At 34.4% G+C, this 21,905-nt stretch overlaps 1 protein-coding gene across 1 annotated transcript; it reads left to right on the forward strand.

Annotated features, from left to right (window-relative positions):
- The first annotated feature begins 1,624 nt into the window (after nucleotides 1–1,624).
- On the forward strand, nucleotides 1,625–20,941 carry LOC128547004 (uncharacterized). The gene is made up of 12 exons (XM_053518484.1): nucleotides 1,625–1,820; nucleotides 3,413–3,582; nucleotides 6,848–6,989; nucleotides 8,621–8,808; nucleotides 10,933–11,104; nucleotides 11,846–11,969; nucleotides 12,617–12,811; nucleotides 13,179–13,215; nucleotides 13,747–13,874; nucleotides 14,947–15,106; nucleotides 15,447–15,490; nucleotides 18,057–20,941. Exons 1-11 carry the CDS (start codon nucleotides 1,657–1,659, stop codon nucleotides 15,488–15,490), a joined length of 1,524 nt encoding a protein of 507 aa, XP_053374459.1. The 5' UTR covers nucleotides 1,625–1,656; the 3' UTR covers nucleotides 18,057–20,941.
- The last annotated feature ends 964 nt before the right edge of the window (nucleotides 20,942–21,905 follow it).

Here is a 21,905-nt window from a genome sequence, read left to right on the forward strand (position 1 = left end):
ACATCTGCATCTATAATCAGTGATAAATTCATTTATTGCATACCGTATTTTACCAAATTATAGACGAATTACAACAACACTTTTTCAGCAAATGTCGAAAATCGCTGTTAAAATTAAAAAACGGAAAGAAAATGTTTACACTAATTTCCCTTGATTAAACTTGATAATATTTTTATATGTGACATTTAGTGACATTTATCATGTAAACAAACTGTCAGATGAAATGCACATAAATACGTGTTTTAAATCGGTGGATTATATCAGTTTCCATTTTTTCTTTTACTTAAATTTATCCAAATGAAAGATCAATATGGCTGAAGATTAGTTAAGTGACTGTTCATTATGAACCCCGTATCATCAGTTTTAATGTGCACCAGCCAAAGCAAGGAAAGTACGAATCTGCAAAGGATTACATAATTATATCTTTTCCTGCTCTAGTTCGTTTCTTGTATAATAGACTAACATTTTTTAAATTATTTGAAATATGTTATCACTTTAACGTAGTTCACATTCATGGTCACTTTTTGCAACTTCTTTTGAACCGGGAAATATACTATAATAAAAAGAGAACAACCATCTAGGTATTTGATCTTTATTCAATTTTAATTACCGAAACAATATAAACAATGAACGGAACGAATCTTTAATCATCGCTAACAGCCACAGAGTCATCTGGAATGGTTTTTGTTTTGCCCGTAGCGGTAAAATCACCTTAAACATCATTCCGCCGTGCAAGAAATACTTTTCTCTAAATTTGGATAATACCGCAGACAAGAAGAATGAATCTATTATGTAGATTGAGAACAATTTTTCTGCTTCTACTGATGTAAGCGATAACCATACTTAATAACTGTTGATTCATTTTGTAATACATGTATTACATTCATTCCTATATCTCTTTTTTGATAATCTTTTAGATAATGGAGCTCTAAAGCTGTGTTACCAAAGGTCAGGTGTCCACATTTATCTAAGATAATGACTAAAACCCCAGCAAAACAAGTATTGATTTCATTAACATTGTGACAAAGTAGTAACGAAGATATTTCCTGCATGTTATCCCAACGGAATTGATAGAACTAATTTGATGAAACTTTTAAAAGTTAAAGTTAAGACATGTGGGAACAACGCGTAAGTGTTAAATGTTGGCCCTGAATTTACAAAGGTATGAAGAAAGCGAATAGTGCTCAGTGCAAAATAAAATTAGGTTTTGAATATTGGACACATTTTTAATTTAAAGTAAAAACAAATTCTTACAGTGTATTATATTATCCCAGCAAAGCAGTACACTGTAAACAGAGTCAACCTACTTAGCACAGTTTTCTGATAACATGTTGCAGTGTCGGTTACTTATTGCATATAGAAAAGTTCAGAAAATATAAAATATGAATTGAAATAAAAAAGGGAACATAGTCTCAATATCTAATATGGAAATTATTTGACAGAACAGTTCGACCAGACTTGTCACAACATCATCATAAATGTGAATTACAAACTTAAATTTCTTTGTAAACAAGGATAGGTATCCCTCATGCCTCAAACAAACGAACTTCCTTAACTTTGAATATTGTTAAAAAAAAAATATAGTTGATCTGTATTTTACAGAAGCCTATAACAATATACTGGAAGGGTTGGAGAGATGATCAATACGGTTCTCAGATGTGGATGTATTATCTGGAACTTCACAAGCTTGTAGTAAAAGATGCTACACAGGAGCTAACAGAACGAAACCCAATTGGACCTATGGCAACAGCAGAGGTCAACCACATGGGTGATGTCGTACATTCCCATACATTTATACCTAAAGAACCAGGAATGTACAGGTAGTTGTCTATCTTGCTTCTGGAATTATAACTTTGTTCAGTCGCGGCGGCGTTCGAATAGGACGTTAAGAACAGATGTCGCTCTGCTTCTTCTCGTTCTGTCATTCGCGAAAGAACAGGTCAACACAACAGAATGAAACCACGAAAATTATTATTTCTTTCTTTCTATTTGAATTGCAAGACCGGCATAAGTTATGTGAACCGGTTAAGTGTATATGAAGAAGCAATAATTCACATTTCAGTCATATTGCGTGATATTTCGATGAGGCAGACGTTAAATTTTGCAATAGACTTACAAAGTCTGTTGCGATCAAGTAATCTGTTATAAAGTTTATTTCTTTATTCATAATGACACTGATAATTTCTAGGACTGGGACGATTACTCAGTGAATCGGATCCGATTCTGTTACTATGTAAAACCGGTTTCAATTTTGCAAAACCGCTAATCGCTCTTAAACAATAAACATCACGAATCGTACTTTATCTTTATATATTTCTTTGACCAGCACATTGACCCGCAGTATATTTCTGCTAAAACACACCCCATAACATAATCAGTAGTCTCGGATTCGCCTGACATGATATATTTAAAATGAAATACACCAAAATATTATCTATTAATTTTTAAACTGCTTGCAAACGATAAAGTCTGTAAGTTCTTAATGAAGTCAGCTGCTTGAAGTACCTTGATACGGTCATCAGGAAAGCAAAGAGCATTTTCAATATGGCGGCCGATTAACCAGTTCGATTCGATTTCATACAAATGATTAACCGGTTTCAAAATTTTGAAATCGTCCCGGCCCTAATAATTTCTGAGAAAACCATTTTCTCTCTAGACACATCTCAATAAATAGTTAGAGTCAGAGGTAAGAGATGTTTTTTTTAAAGTGCTATTAGAGAGGATTTAATGACGGACTTTAACGATGATGCCAGTCTAATTTTCAACCCATTCATATAAATACAAAGCAACCAAGTCAGATATAATTCTCTTTTACATCTTCGTTTATGATTACAAAGCTGTAATACGTTTAATAAAATTTGTATAAAGATCCTTTGGAAGCACAGAATGCAACCTAGAACAATATGGCAGACTCGGTTTGATTTATTCTGTTCATGAGAGGTAATGAAATGTACAGAACCCCTCACGCCTTCTAGCACCTACATAAGTGGAACTCTATTACACAACTATTGAAAGGACTCCATGATCTCTAAATTAATTTAAAGGACCAGAAAATATAAAACAATGAATTATCTTCGTCGAATTTTGTATTTATAGATAATGGTTAAATAAAACTTGGTAGAGAGGATATTTAAATGTGTTAACGAAATCATAATACATAGTTTATTACTATAAAATTGCATGTTTGTTACGGTTGTTTATCTTGCAGTGGTTTAATGGAAGTACGGGACATATCAAACAATTCAAGAATAACCAGAAGATTTGTACTTTATGACAATGTATCGAATTTAGTATTTATAGATAATGGTTAAATAAAACTTGGTAGAGAGGATATTTAAATGTGTTAACGAAATCATAATACATAGTTTATTACTATAAAATTGCATGTTTGTTACGGTTGTTTATCTTGCAGTTGTTTAATGGAAGTACGGGACATATCAAACAATTCAAGAATAACCAGAAGATTTGTACTTTATGACAATGTATCGGATGTTGAACTGAATAAAGACAGTCCATATGGACTGCACATATCGTCTGCACAAAACCATACGGAGTTCAAGTGGCAGTCAACAGGAAAAGAAGGTAACTTTCAGCAACAAATTTATCGGGGGCAGACACAGTGATCGCCCTAAAATTCCGTCGAACATTGATGTGTGGTAGCCTTTAATTGATATTTCAATCGTTTTAAGAAAGACTTTCCCATTCTATTCGACGCGCTAATATATATCGGGCTAACGTATTTGCTTAAAATACCTTGACAGCAAAATCTTGCATACGTTAGATTACACTATTTTATGTATAATTTCCTAAATAGCTGCCGCTGTAAAGGTTAATTATTTCCATACTCCGTTCCATACTTTTTGTCTTTCTTAGGTGAAGAAATGAACTTGTTTTATTTCAATATAGTTTTATTTTGTTCTTAAACAATGGAGACAAAACTGAGCAGTTGGGTTTCTTCCTGGTTAGTTTCCCCTTAGTTATCTTTTCAAGCAAGGGAGAGAAAAACGTCTAGTTGTTTCCTCCTGACAAAAAGGGAGACTAGATTAACTGGGTAATTTTCCCACTGAGTTATCTTTACAAACAAGAGAGAATAAACTGTCTAGTTGTTCCCCGGGCCACATGTCCCTTTGAGGTTTACGTATCACAAAAAGGCAGAAGAAACTAAAAAGCCGATTTTTCTCTCCCCGCTTCAAAAAATCCCTTACTTTCCACAAAAGTTTTGTCTCCTTTCAAGTGCTTTGTACACCAAAAGTGAGACAAGACTAACTTATTAGTGTTTTCCTTCCTACCTGTTAGTTTCCCACTAATTTTTGCATTAACCAGTATGTTGATCTGGTTAAAAATGTCCCTGGGATGTATATATCTTCAAACCTGAATAATTAAAAAAGGTAAAGGGAAAGAAACGTACTGGTTGGTTCTTCGCTTCATAAAATATGTACGGCTACATACCTGAAAAATAAACAGTGAAAGGGGAAACAACTGAATGGGTGGTTCTTTTTGCATATACATCACTGGATATGTACAATGAAGGATGTATTTATCTTATTACCTGATTGGTGGAATGCGAAAGGACTAGAAATAGACAATATCAGTTCTATCTCCCCTAGTATATATGTATCAACATACCTGAGCAATAGATGGTGAAGGGGAAGAAAGTAATTCCTTCCTAGTGTGTATACAAACAGAAACATCTACTTTTCAAGATTTTTCATTTTGCCGTATTTAATGTCAGGCAATGCAAATAGTAAGTATTTTGGTATGATATACGTTAGCCAATAATGCCTGTTTATATTATCAGCAGAATCAAACCCGGCAGAATATATACAAATTAAAAAAACTTGAGTAAACCAGTATGTTTATATGCAGACTTTGTATTGGTGATACGTAGTTTTTTACTACCTAGGGGCTACCAATGCATAAGACAATGCCCGACATTTCCTTTAAAAAAACAATAATTCGCCTTCTATCTTTTAGCAGATTTCTTTAAGTGTTGATATATTTAGCGTTGAACTTAAAACCCTAACACAATGCGGTTAGAAATCCTGCTTGGAAGAAGCAATGATAAGGAGTTTAATAGTAGGTCGTGTAACATAATATAAGAACAGAACTGATTTGAAAAACAAGAGGATAATGATCAGCTTCTCATATATTTTAAAGCAAATTATACCTTATATGGAATAATGCATGCGTCAGCTACGGAAGTCTTTTTCTACACTCAGGAAAATATTTTCAAAAATTGTCTCTTGTTCCTGTGAAATTGTTTGAAAAGTGTATAAGTGCGTATAGTCATTAATGTAATATTAGAGAATCAATGTTCGTTCTCATTTGAAACCGTATTCATGACACTGAAAGATTGTTAACATCAGTTAGTAAAAACTGGTTTCCCGTTTAATTGTGTATGTGTTTTTTCGGACCACTTCGAATCAAGTACTTTGTGTAACGACGACGTTGTCTCCACTCGCTTTAGCTACCCAGGTACAGTGAAGCTGACAACGGTTTTGAAATTCCTGTGCTAATTTCGCGCTGATGTTTACAAATCAAATTCTTATTGTTCAAGCAACATCTCTAGATATAGGTAGCAATTCAGATCAGTGCAAGCAGAACAATATCTTTAAGGACATTCCACAGTCGTTCCCCTGTGAAACTGACAATCTCCTGTAAAATTCGACTGTAAAGGTGTATAGGTTGATATGTGTTTGAGCTGGTACCATAAAAACTACTAAACTGATGATTCCAGCGGTGGAATTGCTACCTAGAAATGCTCCTGCTGTGATATGATAATGTCACATTCGATTCCTAGCTTAGATTTCTTTAAATATTCGAATTCCTTTGAAATTAGATATAATTCGGATTCAAGTACCCTTTCTGCATTGCTCACACTTCTGTCCCCAAAAGGAAGTAACAAAGTCTCAAACAGAAACCGTGTTAGTGAACTATCTTCGTTCCCGCATGTTCGCCGTAACAGTATTTCAGTTATGTAAAGGAGTGTCTACATAATTTGAAAGGAAAAGGTATATTTGGTTGCCAGTCCTAGATAGTGCCAGTTACTGCAACTAACCTCTAACAGGCAGTTAGAAATTGTAAACTTAAAAACTGTAAAATATTTTGATCAAAATATTACAGACTTGTATCAGAGAAATGCTGCTTTAGGTACTAACTATTATATCATTTAAGTTGCATAACACTATGTCAACATATAAAAACTGCAGCTGAGATTTTAAATATTGTTATTGACCAAAATAATTGAAATTAACAATTCAAAAGGTCATTTAAAGTTCAATTCAAAACGATAAAGAAAAAAAAAAGCTTTCCGTTTATCCTCCGTGGCGTTCTTTGGTAAAATTATATATACTATGCATTAAGATTTATTTCAAATTACGAAAATAAAAAAAAATATTGATTATGAAACTCGGCAACTTAACTCGGTTTATTGGTGGATAACTTTAGTAGCAGACAACATTGCTTGGTCAATGTGGATATTGTTGACGAGTCTACCATCGTCGGCGACATTTGAGTTGATAAGAAGCACAAAAAATAAACCAAATAAGGTACAATTCTACTTTTAAACCGTATATACATACGTAAAATGATTTCTTTTTTAGGCATAATAGTGTTAAGCGTGTTTAATAAAAACACGGGGAAATGTTCTTGCAACGCAGGGCCTTTGCATTTTTAGCTATTATTGATACATCTGAATTACGCCATGATTAAACAATTGTAAAGCATTTTTGAATTGAATGAACGACCCGAATATTTTACTTGGTCCCCCAGCACTAAAAAGAGGTGACTGGGCTAAACTTGATCCTTGCTGAAATTAATTATTTTTCTAAAACGTAAATATTTTTAGGTGAAAATACGCCAATCATTGTGGATTGGACAGGTTACTTCATGAACAAAGCGCACGAGGACGGGTTTTACAACAATGGGATCCAGAGGTTCAAGCCTCAGTTTGAAAATTTAGAAAATGATGGTATCTTATTCTCCCGAAAGTAAGTATATTTTATTCGCGATAGTGTGCATTTTATTGTTGCTAAAACATGTAAGTTCTAATTACACTGAACGGCTTTGAAAACGCACGTCTAACATAACTATGAATAACTCCACTGAGTTTGATGTTCATATTTTAGTTACATTCTATTTATTATTAGCACTTTAATCATATACATTTATGCCATAAAACTGTGCGATACATATAGTTCGGTTATGAGATCTTTTAATATTGGAACGGTCCGTTGATTTGGTGATGTTATTCAGTACGATAGTAGTTCTTACCTAAATAAGGCAAGGAAATTCATGCTGATTTCCCTAATCAGTAGACGAGTCCATAAATTGAACGGAAGCAAAATATGTGCATACGCATTTTTTTTGCTGTCCACGTGATAACAGTGTCTAAAAATACTGTCGCATCTCGTTCTATATTTATCATTGTTTACAAAAAAGCGTTGCAACGATTTATACAAGTGCATGAGAAAAAATGCAAAAGCTCGAACGTTCAATTAGGTTTCATGTAAATATATTAAACAGTGGCGGCATTTTGCCTTTCGTTGATGAATTATTTTAATGTGTTGGTTAGTCGCTTTAAACATATTATCCTTATTCAGAATGAAACTAGAATTACAGGAACGTCAAAAACTGTTAGAAGAAAAAACATCTTGTATTGTTTTAAAACATACTAAACGTTTACATAATCCATCCCTTTGAATGAAGTCTTCGATATTACTAGTTGTGCTGTAAAATCAAACTTGCTTGCTTTGTACAATGTCTCTATTTGGAAATCTTTATCATACGTGAAATGACGAGTTTTTCCGCTTCATCGTCTGTTGTGAAATGAGGAGTGTTTCTATAAATTTTACCATAATGCATCGCATATCAAAAGAAGTGATTGTTTTTCGATAATCCATCCAATTTATTTTTACGCATGAGTAATTTCAAAACAAAATATTAGAATTTGTCCGTAATAATAAAATATATGAAAGACTTTGAATAAATGAAGAGCCCAAGTCTAGAACTATATATAATAAAGGGATCATAATGAATGTTTTTCTCCACACAAAGCAGATGCCATCAGTTCTCAGAACAAAACTATTTTCAAACACTTCGTCCGCCTGCTTTTCGTGACCTTACTGTGTAGATAACGTACACACGTTCGCAGTTTTTGAGAAAAGTCCCGAGAACTGATTACAGACGTTTCGTGCTGAAAAACACTGATTTTTCTGTCTTCGACGCTCTTTATACGTATTATGAAAATCCGCGAAGTGATCAGGAAAATATAGGCAAAGAGCTATCTGAATCGAGACATTTTCTATTGTGTACAATATTCAAAAGTCACGTTGGTTGGCCACTTTTGTATAATAGTTTCAAAAACAACTTGCTGAGAGTATCATAAGTTTCGATTTTGTTAATGTTTATAAATCTAAGGAAAAACTACTTATGTACACATGACAAATGTTTATAAAAAGGAATTCCTCAAACATTTCTAGTTCTTGCATTTCTTGTCCTTATCAATTGAAAAGAAAAGTTAACTGAAAAGCATATCATTATTATTAAAGTAGTACAGTACAATTATAATGAGATCCTGAAAAACTGGATTTTCATATAAAATACTTCTTCCATTTATCAGATTTGTTGATTCAAAGCTGGATGACGATGAAAGCGAAAGAACACGTGATCCAATACCAAACATCCATGGTATTGTTCAGTTCGAGTACCAGTATACCAGAGACGTTGTCTCCAAGCAGCCTGGAGAAAACTGGACGGTCGTCTTTCCTCTCAGCGAGTCCACTACAATAATAGAACAAATGAGCAGCGGTACTTACTTGTTTCTATTTTGTTATTAATCACATTTATACCACTTTGGCATAACACTGAAATGGAGATATACAAAGTCTTATGTAATTGTACTTCTTACCTGCCATTTAGCGAATAAAAAGAATTTCTTTTTTATCAAACAAAACTTTCCTTTAAAAGTTACTGGTTCACAACAGGTTTGGAAAATAAGAAGACGTGAACTAAACGGAATGAGATATGAAATGTCTATCTCGCATTAAAACCTATTAAAGAAGTGAAAACTAATCATGCAGTTTCGTGTAAACATAATTTGTTCATACGTTTAAATTCTTTTAACACGTTAGTATGATGTGACACTTACAAAACATGACTAGTTCTAAATGCTCATTTTATCTAAATTTATCTGATTTTAGAACGCACTTTCATAACCAGATTACATATAAGGTAACCCAAAGAAGTATAAAATACATTTTTATAGCTCTTTGGGTAACCACAGCTATGTGCATTAAGTAAGCTTAATCATTTGAGTTTGTCCCGCATCTGATATATATTTTAGATTCCTACCGAAAGAATAGACTGAAATAGTGAATAGTTCATAATTATGTTTTATCATTTCAGTAATCCTGAAACTCTACTGATTAACATAAAAATAATTACAAAACAGAAAAAAGTTTTGAACATGTAGTTAATCACACGATATAATCGTGAAATAAGTGAAATTAGCACGCATATCTATTAACAGGACAGCCAACTTAACGGATTTCAATAGAAAAAGGCGTAGAAGACAGGAAACCGAGTGCTTTCCTCGGCATTAAGCGTCTGACTGATACATATTATCAATACTTTATCAGTGGTTTGCACACTGGCCTTCCAATCCTGAGGTCGGGGGTTCGATCCCCGGCAGCTACTCGGGAATTTTCAGAAACGCTTTTCAGTGTTTCCCACCCAACTAGAGGTGTACTGGTCAGGAACCCAGGCAATCCTTGCGTGTATCAGTGCTATACACTGGGCACGTTAAAGAACCAGGCTGTCTATTCGCAACGAGCTAGGCTAAGTTAGCCGGACAAGCCTGTATCTGATTTCTGATCTCCCTGTCGTAGGGGCTTTGTCTCACTCTGTCCCTCTGGTCAGATTGCTCTGTGTCTGTACTAGTAGAGGATGAATTATGCGCCCTATGTGGCTGCATTTGAACTATGTAAAGCGCCTTTGAACGTGAAATTGATCATGAAAAGGGCGCTATATAAATCTGGTATAATAATAATAATAATAATAATAATAATACTTTCTTCAAACACTTTCCCCAAATCCCAGTGTGTACATTACCTTCACATTTGGTCGGTCCGTAAAAAACAACACTTTGGTGAAGTATTTCAGAAAAATATTCAGAATGTCAGACAGGTTAGTGCCAAGGAAAGCACTTGTTTTCTTGTCTCCGATATATTAGAATAAGAAAAGTATGAAAAAAATATAAGCAAAAATGTTACCCTAATCGGACGATTTCCTCGTGTGAACGATACTGAAATGTCATATATGTTTTCCACCCTGTATGAAGTATTTTTCTATTGTATACACAAAATGGGGAAATTATAAGGATAAATTACTAAAGCCGGTGCTAGTGTTACTTCTCCTTAACCTTTAGTTGCAGGCGGCAAATTATTCAGCCTTTGCAACAAGTGTAGACCAGGATCTTCAGTGCAGGCTGATCATGGTCTGCACTGCTCGCTCTTCAGCCAGTAAATTTTCAGTGAACAACCCTTTGAATGATAATGGTATTCCCTAAATTGAATGATAGGCCAGTCCATTTTAGAAATTTAGCAGAATAAAGGTTAACATATTCAATCAAACAAAGTCTGCTGTTGATTTGCTTTCCTGCTTTCTATACTTCCAATGGATCAGTTTAAAGATTTAATTATTGTTTATAGATGTTTGGCATTTCTGTACTTATAAGGGTTACCTACTATTCTATAACACAGGATTCTTTTCATACTGAACTTTAATGCTAAAACTATGTTATGACTTCACTTTACTCCCACGACGTCCAAAATGTCCTGTCAAGTCATTCGTGTTTGATGAAGTCAATATGAAAAAGGCACACTAAGAGCCTGTATATATATGACACTTATATTTTTACTTGAAAATGTCCAGGTGACCAGATAAAGGTATGGATACGAGCGCGTGATATTCTTAACAACACAAAGATCGATTCTACAATGGTTACCACCGATTTTTCCCCACCATCAGTATCCAGTATAGATGATAACACGACAACATACATGGTACTCAATACTAAAGACGGACCATTTAACTACTCCAGCAGGTAATAAAAACTACTAAAGTATTACGTCTAACCAGTATTGAATCAGTTTAGATCTATCTGAACTTACGTGGTAAAAATATCATATGCATTTTATGCTTCGTCCTTTCGATGAAAGCGTTAACACTTTTAATTTATAACAAATATCGTATTTCAGATAAATGTATGTCGATACAATTTCTCATCATTTTGATAATTGTTCAGATAATGCCATTATGCAAATAATGTTAATATTATCCAAAGAATTATGGAATATTTTCTATTTCCGAGCAAACAATCAAGCACAAAACATCATTTCATTTGACAAATTTTCTTATTATATTCTAACGTATTGAAAAACCAAAGTCTAACCATATTTTACATAGTTCAAAATGTTTTATCCGAATGTGCAGTACTACCTAAACAGTGTTAACACGTCCCGTGGAATAACTTTGCGCAGACATCTAAGAATTCATTTTTCTCGCCTAATAATCGATACAGTATGTAAAGTAACGTGTAAAACTTTTATATTATTTCATTTTGATTCTAAAATGTCTTTGATATAAAGTAGCAGATCAAATGTGGTAGCACTCTTTCTCATCGCCTGTATGGCCCCAAATAACATGTCGACGTTACGTCAGTACTGTCGTGTTTTAACGAAAATGTACATGAATGCTTCATTATAATATTTTGTGAACATTATACTAATAATAATAGGGACTTTATGACACAAGTTTTAAAATGTGAAAACTGATCTTTACATAGACTGCATCTGACTGCTAGTGATACAGAGAGTGGTGTTCGCGAATTAGGTCTGGATATTTCCATAAAGGTGCCTGGTCAACCCGACATCAATGTGAAGAAGACTGTTAAAGCAAACACGGACGATGTTAGTATATCTAGTAAGATTTTTGGAAGTATTTAAAATTGTATGCCAAAGCACTTCGAGTACATGATCTGCTTTGGCTATAACCTTAAGATAAAAACTCGATAAGAAAACATTTTGATTTCAAGTTGTACTCTCTAAGTTTCTTTTAATATTGCAATATCGTGGTTTGATTGCAGTAGATATTTCAGTCTTCAAGTGTATCTAATCGTGACAGTATTGTTTAAAAACCCTCGAAGATATATTTCATGTATGTATTATTGCCCAAGTCCTCGCGAACCAACCTGCAATAATTAAAAGAAATAAACAGACACGGAATTCTGATTTACATCGCTTCCATGTCCATATGGATGTGGCCGCTGCCCCGCACTCATCCGTTGTGCCAAATTACATACCTGCGGAAAACATTCCAGTTGGTTTACGGAAGTTCCATGATTTTTCCTCGGTTTTAGCCTGTACTTAGAGAGGAATCCAACATTATTGTATTTAAAAAAGACGTTGTTTGGTCTAGGATATGTTACAGTGACATAAAACCCAAAGGAAACAAAAACAGACTGGTTTATAATGCTCACATGTCTTATTTTGTCTTTTTTACCTATTCCTTGTATTTGTGTGTATGTCGTTGTCTTATTCTTAAATCTCTGTATCAGACAAGACATCCTGACAGGGACGTCAGCTGTATAGAATCAAAGGACAAGAGTACCTGTTTTCTGCAGGATCAGACAGTATATTTAGACAACTGTTGGTTGACTGTGCCCGAGCAATCCCACCTATCTTCAGCCAGTGCTACTGTGAACGTCCTTGCCTACAACCAGGCCATGCTGACCAGTAGTGTCAGTTTTGAGGTATGTTAGGTTTCCGTTTAACAGGATATTTCAATTCAATGTTTTAGATTTATATAATATCTATAGTATTTCGCTAGATAAAGATGTAATATGTATTTCTTTGTGGAATATTTACATTTTACTTCATATCACAAGGCAATCTTTCAATTTTTACTGTCTCTTCAGAACAAACACTCTGTATGAGCAAATTCGAAAAAGATTATAATTTACCTTAACACACTTTTGGCACGAAATAAAACACTTTCTTTCTTGTCCACTGCTTTAGACAAGTAAACCTTTAAAGATTACACTTATGTTGTTTCACTGGTGCTTTCATAAGAAATGCCACTCTTACAACGCTTTATTTAGCAATGAAACATATTTACAGATTCCGTCTGTCATCAAATTAACAGGACTGGAAAGATGTAAGTTGAAGCAGTATTTGCTCTCAGCATTTTTCATTTCTTGTATATAGATCATCTTGTGTAGAGTATAATGAAAGAGATCATTGAAATTCGTGTGAAACTCTGTTTTAGGGAGCTTCTGAATGCATGAATATTTTAAGGACTGATTTGTAATATTTATAACAAAAACGAGGAAAAATATCAAACAGGGAAAGCCACATTCCAAAAACGCAGCCTGCCCAAAGGCACACACGAACAACACACACACACACACACACACACACAATAAACACACAAGGACAAAACAAATACATGAAAGACATCCTTACAAACATTCTTCATACATCTAAGATTTACCTGACCACCTGGTGAACATATTTAATTATTAAACGATTTTCCGATTAAATTGCTTTAAATGAAATACATGTAATGATATAACATAGAAATATATATCAGCTGTCCATGCAGTATACTGAGTATTTTCACATGCAGCCATATATTGTGTTTTATCAATATTTATAATTGTATCCTGTGGCTCTGTTTTTTAAACAGATAAAGGGCCAGAGACGGTCAGAGTGGAAAATGTGGTGGCCGGAAGTTTCCGAATCGTATGGGACTTCCCGAAAAAGATGTCTTGCTATGCGATACAGACAGAAATCATAATAATATTTTATAAACGGGTAATTCAGTTATCGTTTTTTTCATAGTTTGTTCTTAATAATGCCAGGATAGAATTATAGGCCTTCACCCACCATTACACATGTAAAACGGTCATGAAAAAGAAAACAACAAATGAATGCGCCAGTCAAATACTTTCAAAATACTTTCAAAACCACCTTCATACAATATAGCAATAAAAGAGATATAATAAATACGCAAACCTTTGCCGAACTTCGGAGTAACTGTCATCAAGTGAGGTGCCCAGTTTTCCTTATGGTTAGAAAAAGAAACTTTTTTTTTATTCTTCCAAGGAGCAAACGGATCTTACTTTGTAGGCCTTTACAAACATTTATGACCTGCAACTGATTTCCATATCACAGACGAATTTTCCTATGAAGTAGTGAAGCTCCTGTGAAATGTCATGGGAAGTGCTTGTCAAAAATGAAGTTTTACTAGCTAACCAGTGAACATGCTACTTGAATATCATATAATGCAAAAAGTGACAATTGTATGTCAGTCTTTGATTTGCTAAGTTGCATACGCTACACAAGTCAATTTCAAAGTTGAGCTCAAAATAATTGTTACGGCTGCTTACGCATTGTCAGTACGTTTAAAGCCAATCTCTGACAACTGCATCTGAGAGTCAGTTCTTTGGAATACTCGAGCGATCCGGGTTCGAATCCAACCATAGTCAGTTGGGAAAATGCTATGCTCTTTAAGTTCTGTTACGTCAAACCGTCGTAAGATGAGGGCTCGTCGGGGAAACGGACTTTATCTCGTGCGAAAAAGTGCACTTTCTATGCTAAAATGGCTTACATGTCATCATAAATGATAACTTCTTTAACTCGCTAATACGCATAGCTTGTACATTCAAAGCCTATCTCTGACAACTCCGTCAACTCTTTGGCTCAGTAGTTAGAGCACTGGACTAGTGCCCGAGAGATCCGGGTTCGAATCTCGCCACAGACAGTTGGGAGTTTTCGTCATAAAGTGCCATGCTCTTTGATCTGTTATGGGTAAACGTCGTTAGATGATATTTAAAAATATACATACATAAATGTATATACCGTAGTGTTTATTTTTCAATTTAAGAATGATGATGGCACCATAGAAGTGGTAACGCACACTGTACCAGGATCCCGCACTTATTTCGAAATTGCATGGCTGGACCCAGATACGGAATACGAGTTTACATTCACATCTAATATAAATGGAAGGAAAAGCCAACCAATGTCGTTCAAAGCTAGAACAAGTATGAACTAACACTCCTGTTAATGTCGTAAAAGTACATTTAAGCCCTTCTGGAGCAAACACTCTAGGAATAATTAAATTGTGTTTATAGAGGTTGCTGCTCTCGAGAGGTTAATTTACTGCGGGACAGAAAACATATGTCTTTGTTCATAGGTGTTTGTATTTCGGACGTGTCGCTTAAAGAGGCGAACGAATTAATTCTTTTTATCAAGATCTGATAATACAGAATTATCTTTCCCCTGCAGGTATCAATTAAATGTAAAAGAAAATATGACCCTACACGTTCATGCAGTGGTTTTATAGCATGTAACTTTACAACTATAAAAACTTCTCTATTTCAGAAGCCTTGCCAGATCCAGTTGGACTTATTGTTTTGCGGCTGTAAGTAAGTAACCTGTTACTGACTATAAGTCTTCATGTTTTTTTTCTGTTCTTACGTGCAGCTGTTTTGACGACTCAAAGGTATAGTCGGGGTAAACGTTCCTTGTGTGAGTGTGTTTTGTGTCCGCTCTGTGAACTGCTTGAATGATTACAAAGAAACTTGGCACAAATGTTCACCACACTGAGGTGACGTGCAAAGCGCATGTTTTGGATGACTTGCTTCAAGGTCAATGTCACACTAAGGGGTCAAAGGTCATATATGACTTTGCTTTGTGTATATTGCTCTGCATTGCAGTGCTCTTGTTTTTATTTGGCAGATCCCTTTTTGTTCTCTTACAATAATTTTTTTTTGAATTACTTTTTTGTTACTATAAATAGCTTAATTTGAAACATTTTTATTATTGGTCGTAGGGAAAAACCGAGACCACTTTTCTATGGTACAACATGGATGGTACATCCAATTTTTAGATGCATTTTGACATAACTTTACCTGGTAAGAATTTTTTTGTGGACTTAGAAATGTCTTTTTTTTTTGGAATTTCTTCTTTTTTGTTGTTCCTGTCCTTTGGGCTTCAGCAGTCAAGTTCTTTAAATTTTTCTCCCATCCTCTGATGTAACCCTTCGGGCGTATATTGCCCCGCTAGGCGGCGCTCTTGTTGTAGCAATTTGTCGTAAAATTGAATGGTATTTTTGTGCGTTTATATATAAGGGTATGAACCACACTGGAAGGCTTCTTGCCAATCAATCAAAAGAATCGCTAGCGCGATTCATGAGTTTGCAAGACGTCCCAGAAAATAGCATTCACTTCTTGAATAAAGTACACATGTGTGCATACGTGTTACAACGGAATATATTAGTATGCAAATCACCTTGCAATAAATATTCTAAACTGCCTAGGAACTGATAAGACTGCTGAGGACAAACTTTGACTTATGAACAATTTCAAAACAGAAAAAATGATGAAGCTATTTCAATATATCCTTATTTCATTCTTCAAGCACAAATATTTAATTGCTAATGTCGTCTACACATTTCCTTTATTATCGTTTCGTGAAATTAGGTTTCATATTTCAACCTCAATATCTGTCACAAGACTTTTGTCTCTGTATCATTGTTTACTTCCGAGGATGTAGAGATACATTTCACGGAAATTGTAAGTATGAAAATCAATGTTCATGGCAAGTACGATTGTTATATTAAAATGCAACATGCGACATGCAACTTGCAACTTGTAAACATTGTAAACATGCAACAGATGGCTAAAATAACTTTGGTCTAGAAATCAATATAATGCTTACAACATTATTCTTTAACTGCAATATTTAAAACAGAATTTACCCAATGCTAGTTATGAGCATTTATTACATATGTGTATCCTAGGTTTAAAGAAATCGAGGTATTACCATATTTCAAAGGTATTGATGTGTAGGATGAATAATTATTTCATGCGTTAAATAATTTTAATTTATGTATTTTTCCGGCAATAAATTTTGGGAAATGGGTGTCAGGGCATAAGAAGAAGGTGACTGGTGTTGTAACTTTATTTCTGTATACCCCCACCCCCCTTCCCCGACGGAGTGAAGTAGGGATGAGTAGGTGCCTCTTAGCATAATGACCCGGAAAGTATATACTCGTATATATAAGGTAGAAATTAATGAATTGATAGTTTATATGACTGATGTTGAGTGTTATACAACTATGGCAGTCCGGATAACAAAGCCTAAATGTTAATTTATGATTTTTTTCCTTTTGCTCCTGTTGATTCTCTTTGATTGTGGGATAGATAACTTATTTTTGTTTGAGTGTAGAGAAAAATGACAAATTATACAATAAATCACAACATTTCCTTCTTTGTTTAACTGGAAATCAAATCGAGCCATGTTAGAATACTTGGGAATTCATAGTTGTTACAGACACAGTTGTTTATCCTTCTAAATTTTACTAGTGATGGACAGTTGCCATTAAGCAAATTGTTCTGATGGTCAATAACAACTATAGTATATATGCATCTGAAATCATATGTGTATTTGGAATTTTAAATATATTTATATTTAAATAAGTATTTACAATAACAAGTGCAAGTGAAGCAAGAAAAAACAAAATTTAGAAATTTTGATCGAAATTTTGATAAAAGAGCAACAACAGTCTGCTGTCACAAAAATTATAACAAAGTCAAGGACGAAGACAACAGCATACTCATATGCTATGACATTGTCCCTACCTCCATACCTACTCCTGATCAGTTTTTCATTGCTTCTATGGAGTTTTTAGCCTTTTTTATTTTTGGATCTAAAATGATACTCAGCTGAGTAACCGAGTATGCCACGCTACGCGCATGGAAATAAATAGAAATGTACAGTAATGTTAAAACAAGATATTAATTTACTTTTTCAGAGTTTATGCTCGATGCATTAGCTTGATTCGTAGATTTGCCGATCCTATTCTGCCGTACATTTCACATGAACTCTGAAAATACTCATTCCTTAAATTCATTTGACTTTAAAATCTCGTTGAATAATGAAAAAGTATAGAAATTGTGACCTAATCTAATTTTTGGTGTTGCCTTTCAGGAGTCTTAGCCATAGTTGCGATTGTTATTGTATTGTTTGTGTTACTTGTCCGACGAGGCTTCATCCATCCATCAACAAGAAGGAGTGCGACATCCGAAAGAAATATAGAATAGAACAAAACAGAACTTTAATTTTGACATGTATAATGTACATAGTCATAATATACATATATACAATATAATAACCATGATAACAGCCATAGCGAGCAAAACAAGTATAAAGAAAACAAAATTCAAATTTACAGATTTGAATCTAAAGTGTACAGAGGATAAACAATCACATATTTAACATAGCATCTCTGATACATAATGTTTCTTTTACAAATTTAGATACATTTGTTAGAATGTGTTTATCTGATGAATTGAGTATCTCAGTGAGTTTAAATTTACAGTCTGTTGCTAAAATGACGTGAAATGTACTTGTTTCTAAGATCATTAAAACATGAGCATTTGAATAGAACGTGAAATTCATTTTTTTTATTCAGCATTTGAATTACAACACAAACATTTTCGTTCATTGTTCGGAATATAATTTCTTGAGTAAACGAGATGTTTGTACTCTTTTAATATAATACATAAACTCCCAATATTCAAAAAAGATTTCGAAAATAGAATGGTAAAATGTCCAAATAGACCGTACTCAAGTGTAGACTTAACTAATTTATGATTTGGTAAAACTCCAGACACCCATATCATTCTTTGAACAAAGCAATCAACTACTCTTTGCTTAAACGTCATACGAATGGATTTAAAATCAGATAATTTATCATCAGAAACATACAAAAAGCCATACTGACTTAACATTTTTTTCACAGTATAGATTAATCAATCTTACAGTTTTTGCCATATTGCACAGCTTATAAAAAATAAAATCTGTTAAATGATCCTTTACAAGAATAGACATAAAATTAAAATACAACCAAGCTACATAACAGAATCGGTTTGATTGTATCAGTTCATGAAAGGTAATGAAATGTGCAACACCTCTCTCGCCCCCTAGCACCGGCTTAAGTGGACTTCTATCATGGTGAAAATGAATATACTCTATGATAAACTCTATAAGTATCAGAACACTGAGCCTAAGTACGGAGGGACTTTTTACAACCACCACACGGCACTTAAAGACCTCTGTTGCGATAGTTAATAAAATATGTTATATGACCCTTTGGAAGCAAAGAATGCAACCAAGCAACATAATATCTGACTCGGTTTGATTCAGTCTGTTCATGCAAGGATACAATGCGATGAAATGCGATGCGATGCAAGACATGGCAAATCAAATCAAAGCAAAGCAAACCAATAATTAGGGATGCGCATGCGTAAACAAGATGGTTGTGATTTTGTTTTAAAAACAAAGAAAATGTAAACGTTTTATAACTTTACTGGTTCTTGAAGGGATTCACAGCCAGATTATTTGCCGATAGAGTCGTCATAAAGTCACCTATGTCTGTATAAGTATAACGATTCCTCAAAACCTCAGCTGAATCATAAAACAGACTTTTACCTGAGCCAGGTGGAGGTTACATACCGCTATATTGATGGGAAGGCGTAAACGAGTAAAATATTCCCTGGGACAGAAACCATCCAGCAAAATGCACAAAATAACTGACAATTCTGCAACAGTTTATAACCCAGATTACGTAGCCGGTAGCGAAAGTGAGGCCCCTGACTACTTTAAGCCATTTGAATCAGACAAAGACTACGCACCTGGTAATACTCCACACAAATTTTCTATAAACATGTCAAAATTCAGTGAATTGAGTGCTAGACTTGCCCCTATACTTGTTAGAGACTTCAAAGCAGCTCTCAGAGCTGACATAATTTACGATTGATATCCAAGAGCTGGTGAGACAGGAAACTAAAAGCCTCAGAGATGAAATTAAATCTTTGAAGTCTAGCGTAGCCGAACTAGAAACGGAACTCAAATCTGAAAGGCAAAACGCAAAGAGCTTGAACAATACGGTAGAAGAATGTACTTGGATATTTCAAGCATACCGGGAGACACTGGCTCGCCTGACAAAAAATGTGGAACATAATATTCTGGACCATGCCAAGCTACATAACCTGGACCTGAAAAGTTCAGATATTGATAAATGCCATAGAAACTTCAAACCCGATTTATTGGTGAACCGTAAAGTCATCGTTATGTTCACCAGTTCCAAGGCCATGCAAAGGGTTTATGCGACCAGGAAAGACCTTGTTGTCGGTATTTTCGTGCAGGATAACTTGTCGCGTAATTAAGAACATGGACCAGATCAGGGCGATTCTTGAAGGAAGACCATCCCCTCCGAGGAGTTTCTAATACTGTTAGACCAAACGTCTGTTTACAAATAGTGCATTGTGCTACTTAATGACCTTCGGCTTCAATAATATTGATCAATGTATATAAAAGGCATATAGTATAATACAAGTGTATATAATTTGTAGTCTTACCTGTCGATAACAATCTGTAGCAGACGATTATTCTATATCTTTTTTATTTATCAAATCGTGAACGTTTATTTGCAACACGTGACCGTACAATATATTATTGTATTGGACGCACGTGCGTACAAAAATAACCCTGTATTTTATCCGTATTTGGACGGTTCAGCAGTCCCATGTCAAACATACGATAAAGCCTGAAACGCGTGAAAATGTTCCGAATGTAAATCGGGTGAAGTAGGCGCTCTATGAACAGAGTTTGATTATGCATCATGAAATCAGAAAAGGCAGAAAAAACAATATTCAGTGAATCATTTTTTATTTAAACTAGATCTAAAATAAAATAGATATAGAATAAAAAGGTTATTTTACGTTGTACCCAGCGGTACAATAAAAGGTTATTTAACGTTGTACCCAGCTGGGAAAACCATATTAGACTCGCCTAGCGGCTCGTCCAGTATGGTTTTCTGAGCAGTGTATTCGTCCAAATATATCTCCGTATTGTACAGAATAATATTAAATAACCTAATAGTATTATTATTATAAAATCACTTTAAATGTTTAAGATATAAATCCGCACTAAAGTTTTATTTCGGATTGAATCATACTTTTTGGTCGAATTATTACTTACACAACTTGTTTTTCACGGTTAAAAGCAAATTATTCAATACTGTTACATGGGTTTACACACTGGCGCCAGATCAGAAAGAAATGCCTCTGTACATGTTATACCCTACCCCTAGGTATTCTATAAGAACCATGGTCATGAACGGGAAAATATACTAACCCATTTCAATCGCGTATTTCATACCTAAAACACGCAGGTCAGTAAATGTGTACTACTGATATTAAACAAGCGATAATTTATCTTCAATCGTGCACCAGTCACCTTGTCTCAATATTCCATATTGCAGAGATGCTCCGTATATTTTATGCTTTAGTCAACGTTACAGAAAAAACTTGCGTGAACTTCCCTAATGAACATCCGGTCTAGAGGTCACGACAGTGTGCACATGTTAAGCGAAATGTAAACAAACAAAAACAGAATGCAATATATTCACAGTTTTACGATAAGACTCGAAATGATGAATGAAATTCATCTTGTATATGGTTTTGAATTTGAAATCATACATAGTTATACATCTATTCTGTTTATTTAATTCATTTTGCACATTTATGTTGCATATAAACATTTTAGCGTACACGTGTAGTAAAATGACGACTGACATACATTTTCTCATCAGCCAATCAGAGTGTGTCTATAATCTAAAACGGAACTTCACCAGGGAAGTTCAAGCAAGTTTTTTGTGTACCTGTGAAAAAACTGTAAACTACACGTTGTTTTTCTAAGACAAGAACTACTGAAGAAATGTGACCGGTACACAACGGAAGATAAATTACCACTTGTTTAATATCAATAGTACAC

The sequence above is a fragment of the Mercenaria mercenaria genome, chromosome 11 (assembly GCF_021730395.1).
Source record: "Mercenaria mercenaria strain notata chromosome 11, MADL_Memer_1, whole genome shotgun sequence".
Taxonomy (NCBI): Eukaryota; Metazoa; Mollusca; class Bivalvia; order Venerida; family Veneridae; genus Mercenaria; species Mercenaria mercenaria.